This window comes from Setaria italica, chromosome VII, assembly GCF_000263155.2.
Source record: "Setaria italica strain Yugu1 chromosome VII, Setaria_italica_v2.0, whole genome shotgun sequence".
NCBI classification, from domain to species: Eukaryota; Viridiplantae; Streptophyta; class Magnoliopsida; order Poales; family Poaceae; genus Setaria; species Setaria italica.
In genome coordinates this window covers 4,368,632-4,377,559 of record NC_028456.1, presented here as the reverse complement: position 1 = coordinate 4,377,559, position 8,928 = coordinate 4,368,632, and the positions used below count along the sequence as shown (strand labels likewise).

The 8,928-nt window shown below is 47.6% G+C and overlaps 1 protein-coding gene across 1 annotated transcript; it reads left to right on the top strand.

The window, feature by feature from the left end:
• The first annotated feature begins 2,200 nt into the window (after positions 1–2,200).
• Positions 2,201–4,777, top strand: LOC101768343. Its single transcript, XM_012847256.2, has one exon. The coding sequence runs from the start codon at positions 2,851–2,853 to the stop codon at positions 4,519–4,521; it is 1,671 nt and encodes a 556-aa protein (XP_012702710.1). The 5' UTR covers positions 2,201–2,850; the 3' UTR covers positions 4,522–4,777.
• Positions 4,778–8,928: the final 4,151 nt, after the last annotated feature.

Here is an 8,928-nt window from a genome sequence, read left to right as displayed (position 1 = left end):
CTTTGCTTTTGTAGGTTAAGCAGCACGAATTACTCCCTCTAAATAAATCTTGCTTTGGACATGTCAGTTTCACTAACGATGATTATTATTATTATTATTATTATTATTATTATTATTATTATTATTATTATATAAGTTGGGATGTATGTCTCGCTCTCTTGCTTAGAGTGACCCACGGCGTTACATCACTTAAGTTGCCCTTTTGCTTTTAACTGCAAGAAAAAGGCAGGCGACACTCGCTATCATCACCCTTAGCAATGTACACTACGAGTCAATTAGAAACATTATTGCCTAGTCACTTGCTACCATTCGGAAAGAAGTATGCGCACGATCGTACTTTGATTTCACCGGGTCGCAAGAAAAATAAAGTAATGACAGCTCACCAGTCAGTTTTACTTTTACACAAAGAACCATTTGCCAAACTGTATTATGAGAATAACAAGGTCATTTTTAAGACAAATAAATGCCATGAGTCTCAGACAAAGCCAGCCCGTAGGAATTGAAAAACTGTCCTCACTCTAGAAAAATAATATTTTGAACAAAGTGAGTTTATTAAATTGAGAGGGTAATTAGAAAAAAAATCATTTGAAACGAGTTTCTTTCAACCTTTATTTAAACAAATCACATGTCTTTAATATAATATTTTTTGGCATGTAAACTATCCTAATCTAAGCACAGTATGTCTTGAAATGTTGTACTGTAACAGATTCAACTAAACACATGATAAATTATTAGTTGGTTAAATCAGGTGGAATGAGTTACTTCAAGGTAAAGGAGAACATACTTAAGGAGTGTTTGGATACCACCTGCTAAAGTTTAGCACCTGTTACATCGGATGTTTGGATACTAATCAGGAGTATTAAACATAGGCTAATTACAAAACTAATTGCACAGATGGAGTCTAATTCGCGAGACAAATCTATTAAACCTAATTAGTCCATGATTTGATAATGTGGTGCTAAAGTAACCATTTGCTAATGATGGATTAATTAGGCTTAATAGATTCATCTCGCGAATTAGCTCGGAGTTCTGCAATTAGTTTTATAATTAGTTTATGTTTAGTCCTCCTAATTAGCATCCGAACATCCGATATGACACTGCTAAAGTTTAGCACCTAGTATCAAATACCCCCTTAATAACACGCAATGGATATAAGTAGTAGGATGTAGCTATAGCATTCCTCTTTGCTTACTTAGAGTGATCCATTGCGTTACATCAGTTAAGTTGGCGTGTCGTCCACACAATCATTTCTAGGAGCAACTTTTCCTTGAGAATCATGCCTCGACATGCTTAAATTTGTCTTATTCTCTAAGAACACCCGTTGTTTTTTTTATTCTCTTCTAAGCCTCTAGTCGCTCGCTTGCTCCCTCCATCTTACGTATATCAAGATTTAAACTTCGCGATTTTTTATCAATAATTTAATTATTAATTTTTATAATGCAAAATTTATGTGGTTGGATTGGTGATCAAATATACTCTACAATGATTACAAGTTTATAAATATAAACAATATAAAATAAGATAAATGAATGGTTAAAGTATTATTCAGAAGACCGTGCCAAATCATACTGTGCTTATAAAAGATAAGATAAATGAATGGTCAAAATATTATTTGCAAGATCTTGCCAAATTATACCGTACCTTGTAAATATAGATGGAGAAAGTATCTTCAGTTCGAAATGACCAATGGATAGATAGGAAAAGAGGATGTCTGGAAAATCAAGTGAGGACAACCAATCTCCTTTCATTTAAAAAATTGAGCACACGTGTAAGTGAGGTGGTGACATAGAACCATATAAAGTATCCTTTCATTTAAAAACTAAGTAAATTCATCCATGGAAATTCCGAAATGTTTATTGCATTGAGACGCAAACTGAAAACTAGCAAATATGGGGATCAAACTGCAAAACGTGGTGTTGCGGTAAGTTTACTTGCTCCAAAGTCCACCCGGCTTTTCAAACACAACTGCTCCTCCCAGAGAGTAGAGTAGACTACTCTTCTCGAACTGAATCACATTTGCACAGGCGACACATCAACCAAAAACCTTCCACCTCACTGACAGATTGGCCCACGCACAGTCCTAGAATCTCACGACCCCACGCAGCAGTTTGTGCGTAGAGATTTCGGTCCACGGTGGAAACGTAAAAGGTCACCGGGAAAGTTACCCCCGGGGTGCAGAGCCAACCACTGCACCAGCCCATCATCACTCACTCCGCCCGCGCTCGCGTCCTGGCTGGCGAGGGAGAGCCGAGCCGAGGCGTGGTGAGGGCGCCCGCGGCGGCTGCTTGCTTTTGTTGCCTTGCTCCCGCTCCAATTTATGGCGATTTAATGCCACCAGCGAGGTGTTGGGCGCATCAATGGCGTCGCCTCCCGCATCCAAATCTCGCTCCCCCTAGTCTCAGCTACTACCTTCGTCTTGCTCATTCCTCCTCCTCGACCCCTTGCTGTCGTTGCTTCTTTTCGTTCTCCTTCTCTTCCTCCTCCCTGCCCCCAACAAGCCCACACCTTCTCGGGTTCCTTGGCGCGCCGCCCAAGAAATGCCGTTCTCGTTTTTCGATTTTCCACACCAGTACTACTGCTAGTCTTGTCTCCGAGTGTTGACATTACACATCTCTGCTCGCTCGAGCCGGTCTGGCCCGCCATTAGTTCCCCACCTCTCTCCCAGCAGCTGCTGCTGAAACGGCTAGCTGGCCAGGCACGAAATCGGAGCATTCCAATTCAAATCCCGCTTCTTGCTTGGTAAAAGCCGAGATTTTTCTTTGTAAATATTTTTCCAGGCCGTTCTAGAATTTCAGCTGGTTGCGGGGGGAGGACAAATCTTTGATTGAGTGCTCAGTCGAGGAGGGAGGCATGGTGGCGGAGCCGCTGGTCCACAAGGTGCTCTCCATGGCGACCTCGTCGTCCTCGTCCAAGAAGGTGCGCCCGGCCGCGGCGGCGGCGAGCGCCAAGGGCGGCGCCGCCGCGGCAGCCGGCGCGGAGGACGGCAGGGTGGGCATCCTGTCGTTCGAGGTCGCCAACGCCATGTCCCGCGCCGCCAACCTCTACCGCTCGCTCTCCGACGCCGAGGCGGCGCGCCTGCTCGGACCGCTCTGCCTCGGCTCCCACGCCGTGCGCGCGCTCGTCCCGGGCGACGACGCGCGCCTCCTTGCGCTCGCGCTCGCCGAGAAGCTCGACGCACTCAACCGCGTCGCCGCCGTCGCCGCGCGCCTCGGCCGCCGATGCACCGTCCCGGCGCTCATGGGCTTCGCCCACGTCTACGCCGACCTCCTCGCCGGCCGCTCCGGCGCGGACGCTTTCGCCGCCGCCTCCCCCTCCGAGGCCGCCTCGCTCGTGCGCAAGCTCGACCGTCTCGCCGCCGCCACCGCCGCGCTCTACGCCGAGCTCGAGGCGCTCACCGAGCTCGAGCAGTCGGCGAGGAAGCTCCCCACCGACGAGGCCCGCCGCGCGCTCGAGCAGCGCACGCGGTGGCGCCGCCACGACGTGCGCCGCCTCAGGGACTCGTCGCTCTGGAACTGGACCTACGACAAGGCCGTGCTCCTGCTCGCGCGCGCCGTCTGCGCCATCTACGACCGCATCCGCCTTGTCTTCGGCGACCCCATGCTGGGGATCGACCTGTTGGCAGCCACCCGGGAGCCAGGGCAATGTGACCAAAGCCGGCAACTCTCCGGTCCAGTGACGGCAAATTCAGGTCCTATCCAGAAAAATCTCAATTACAGCAAGTCAGGGCCGATTTCAAGAGTTGATCCAGACATGCCGCGGTTGGTGAATTTTCGGTCGAATTGCGGAGCGAGCCCGGGGAAGATGTTCATGGAGTGCTTGAGCTTGAGTAGCTCGGTGTCGTGGAAGGATGGGTTCGAGGATGAGTTCTTGGAAGATTCCAGCTGCATTAGCACAATCAGATCGGGGATGCTTGTACCGTTCAGTGGCGAGCAGGGGGAATCCACAACTCCAACCAAGAGTGGAAAGATTGGCAGAAGGGTGCGGTTTGGCCCGAAGAGTACCGTGACATCACTTGCGCCACCGTCTACAATTGGAGGCTCGGCGTTGGCATTGCATTATGCAAACATCATCATCATCATTGAGAAGTTGCTCCGGTACCCACATCTTGTTGGCGAGGAGGCCCGTGACGATCTCTACCAGATGCTGCCGTCAAGTTTGAAGGTGGCATTGAGGAAGAATCTGAAAACATATGTGAAGAATGTGGCGATATATGATGCGTTCCTCGCTCATGATTGGAGAGAGACGCTTGAGAAGACGCTGGCTTGGCTTGCTCCAATGGCACACAACATGATCCGGTGGCAGGCTGAGAGGAACTTTGAGCAGCAGCAGATTGTGTTGAAGGGGAATGTACTGCTATTGCAGACACTTTATTTTGCCGATCGGGAGAAGACGGAGGCAGTAATCTGCGAGCTGCTTGTTGGGCTAAATTACATCTGCCGGTACGAGCAACAACAGAACGCTCTGCTTGACTGCTCAAGTAGTCTTGACTTTGATGATTGTGTGGAGTGGCAACTTCAGTAGAGCCAAGCTGAGGTCAGGTTTCTGCTCTGTTCCATAGTGTACAAGTGACATGAAACGGCAAAGGGTACTTGTATTTTGGTTTTGTTTGTTTCTCTTTCCTTTTTTTCACTTTGTTTTTGGTGCAATTTTGCACATGAGATCATCAATTCTTAGATGAATATAGAGCTTTCTCGACTGGAAAGATCCTCATTCCTGCTCCGGCTGTACATACTATTGTTGAATCCTTGTGTCAAGCAACCTGAAAAGAGGTTTCTTAGATAGTAAACTTGCATCAAATGTTTATGATCGAGATATTTTTCGATGATTAGATCAAATTATGTGACTTGGTAATCTAGTCAATGAGTTGGTCCTATAATTAACCTGTAGCATATGGAATGTTCAGGCAATGAATATTAAGTCAGTACCTTTGTCATTTGTTTTCGTCAGCCTGGGACTTTGCAAAAAGGCACATCTGGAAAAGCTAAGATACACTGGAACTGTGTTACATAAAGGTATAACAATAGCCATTAATTTAGGAAGTACAATATCAGGGTAGTAGTTGTTGATGCTAACCCACTTATGTCAAAAGCAAACTATATCGTTTTCTGCTTACCATAAAGTGCGGGTTTAGTTGGTAGGTCAATTAGTTTACCTTCTCTGAAGGATTTTCCACTTGTTTGCCAAGAAAGTACCATTGATACTTGAGATGGCGGTACATGCATGGAGTACTAAATGTAGACGAAATCAAAAACTAATTGCACAGTTTTGTTGTACTTTGCGAGACGAATCTTTTGAGCCTAATTAGTCAATATTTGGACAATAATTCACAAATACAAACGAAACGCTACAGTGTCGCATTTATGGCAAAATGCCAATTTGGCACCTCCCAACTTCCCAAGTAAACAAGGGCTCAAGTGCTACTCTGCACCAGGGCTCCCTGTTGTTTCAGAGGGCCTGACGGCACGTATGCTGCTCATATTCTGACTATAGCAAACTGTAAGCAAGTTGGTAAAGCATACACAGTAAACATTCATTTGCAATCAGTAAATTTTAGTAGTATTCTGGGTCCTCCTCTTAGGTTGATGAGAACATTTAAGTTGTTGCTGTACTGATATACTGTCTCTGACTTTCCTCTCCCTGGTCTCTCTGCAAGCACTTGCTATTGTTGTGCTAACATGCAAATTTGTTTGCATCGTTGTGGCTTTCAGATTGCAGGTGCTCTCCTTATACTTTATCCAGTAATTTAACATTTAACTGGTTTACAAAATTCAGCTCTTTAATTGCCTGTTGATTCCCGGTTCCAGTGATGTACATTAGCTATTTAGCTCACACATGAAGTTGATTTTTGTGAAAGTACTAAATAAAGATCACTGCATAATCAGGGGCTGTACACTCCTGCCACATTACACTATGATAGTGATACCATTAAGACCGTAATGTGTGAATGCTATTTGCCTTTAGGGATGCAAACTTTTTGCTTATAATGAAACCGCAGCGTCAAGGAGTACTTGCAAGACTTGATTAGCGTTACCAGGCATGGTTGGAGATTGATTCTCATGCGTTTGCAGCACTTGATGGGCGTCTAGACAGTACTAGGGTAAGGTTCAAGCTCATCCATCTCATCCTGTGGTCCGGGCTGGGGAGTTATGTTTTTTCTGTTACCCACCAGTGCTCCATTCCTTCCTACAACCGGGAGAGGCTGGTACATGTACGGATCGGACTGGCATATCGGATCTGTCTGATCCGTGCTCGGTTTGTTTCCACAAATCCTAACTGATTCTTGCATGGTTCTTTTGCCAACATTTCATGAATTCTGATAGTAAGGCGATTGACTGTCAAGTAACTTGTTTACTCATATACGCGGGAAGCTTACTATGGAGATTTATTCATTCATTTCATTCAGAATTCGAATTGATGGTTATTGATGAATCAAGATATAATACTCCCTAGAGTTATGATAGTAATTATCCCGGACGTTCATTTTGGATTCTGCACCTCCTCAAGATATGTATGGTATGTCAGAAGAGATGAATTATGTCGCATAATGTACAAACACGCATATAGAACCGTATTTTTTACATGTGGCAGATAGAATAAATAATGTACCGGCTCTTCCTGTCCAGCCATTTCAAAATCATTCGAAAATCTCTCCTCTCCCGTCTCTCCCTCTCTCTCTTCTCCAAATCCGGCGGCCGGCAAGGCGAGGGCATGGCCGGTGGTGGCGGGTTCTGGCGTGGGTCTAGAGTGGTAGCAGCGGGGCGCCGCACCCGGTCCTCGGCAGGCGCTAGCCTAGATCCGAGGCGGTACTCCTAGGGCGTGGCTATCAGCCTAGATCCGGTGCAGCGCTGCTAGGCCACGGCCGCCGACGCAAGGATCTACTAGGCCATGACCACCGACGCGCGGATCTGCTAGCTGGTGGCCGCTTGCTGCAGGACCGGCCCCGCGGCGAGATAGGCGATGGCTCGTAGGGAGCTCACGTCGCTCAACTCGGTGGTGCGGCGTGGCCAACGAGGGGCCGAAGCTATGGGTGGCCGCCGCATGCTGTTGCGGCGCGGGTGCCGGGGACGCATAGCCGGCCGAGGCGCGAGGGACTGGCCTCGCTCGACTCGGTCGTCATGCACCCTCAGCACAGGCTCGGCGGCAAAAGGAGCGTCGGGGCGGTGTAGTGCTGGCCGCCGTCGTTTGCTCATGGGCTTCTCGCCTACCGTAGATCCAGCAGCGGCGTGGTGGGCATGCCTGGATCTGGTGTGAGATGGCCAGGTTCCTCGAGTCGAGGAGGGGCCACAGCCGACGGCTCGAGACGAGGTACCCTGCTGGTGACCCCACGCCGAGGAGCGGCAGCGGCTAGTCGCTCGGGGAGAGCTACGTGGTGACCGTCGGTGGTAGACCCGCGAGGTGCGCCCTCGGTCGGAATTTGCTGCGCGCGACAATAGTTGGCGCTGCTCGGGCCGCCAAAGCGACGCACGGCTCAAGGCCGTGGCGCGGTGGCCAGGCCCTTCAACCTGACATCGGAGCCCCAATGCTGGCAGGCATGGCGCACAGTGGGGGCACAGTCGCCGCTCCTCACCCGGTTCTTCGCCATGGCCGCTGTCGAGGTTGCTCAATGCTCCATGCCCGCGCGGAGAACTGCCGGTGGTGCAGATCCAATGGATTTACGTAGACCTCCGCTCGTTTATTCTTCAATTAATCTATTTCCTTTTGTTTTGGGTGTGTGCATGGTTAGATTGGTTGTGCATGTCATCTTTCACCGTAAAATCATTTATTTTTTATCTTTTATTTTCCTTTCTCTATTGAAATGGATTGAGATTTGGTGCGGTTTGATAGAGCCGGCAAATAATTTTGTATATAAATCCAGGTTGTTTAGCGCTATATGTGCTATATGTTGTTATAACTAGCAGGTACATTAGCTGTGATGAAGAAGTCATGATGTGGGATTTTTTTTAAAGAACATGTACTGATGATCAGCTGAGTTTTAATGTGATGAACACCCATGCGATTTGAATATGTAGTAGGATTTTATTTTGCTTATCTGATGCACAGGATTTGAATCATTCCAAAGATTTGTGTTGTTCGGGCTTCTTCCTTCAAATTAGGGTGCCTTGTACAATGTAAAATCTAATTTTGCCAAACGGTACATAGGGTGTGCATAGATGTGCATTTGGTGCAATGGTGATATACCTTGACTAGATGATGATGTTCAAACATTCATGGCATTTGGTGCCTTGTACAATGTGAAATCTAATTCTGCCAAACGATACATAGGGTGTGCGTAGATGTGCATTTGGTGTAATGGTGATATACCTTACTCGATGATGATGTTCAAACATTCCTGGTATTTGGTGCATAGTTATGTTGAAGAGTGCAACGTAGAGCAGGCAGTCATGGAGGCAACCAATAGGTACTAGCGGGTTTAGTAAGCCTTAGGAGCATCGAGGAACACGTAGGGTGCATGAGGTGTACTAATACCGGTGAGAGAAGGGAAGTTAGCGCAGTATATAGCACGGGATGGTGCATCAGCGTACATGACGAGCGTGAGTAGAATGAAATGTTAAACAAATGGTGGGAGTACGTAACGCTGCAACATGTGAAGGTGGCAGCTGGGGACCGGTTTAGACGAGGAAGGAGGTCCAAAAGGCACCTGCCATGCAGCGCCGGTACAGGTTTCACGGACCCGACTTGGTGCAGAATACAGCCTAAGAAAAAAATGAAATACACTTCAAAAATACAGGCGCATGAGACAAAAAGGCACAAATCCCTGAACAGATCAACGCACCGGATAAAGTTTAGCATGCCCATGGTGTACCGTCCATTATCCGGTTACTGATCACCAGGCACATTGTCACAGTAGGATATATGAGTGCACTGGCAGTGGATAGAAAAGTGATGCTGGAGTATGAACCCCTTGTTTACTTCCCTCCAAACTCCCAA

Excerpts from the sequence above, each read along its gene's own strand:
- LOC101768343 (XM_012847256.2), top strand. The coding sequence starts at position 2,851 with ATGGTGGCGGAGCCGCTGGTCCACAAGGTGCTCTCCATGGCGACCTCG.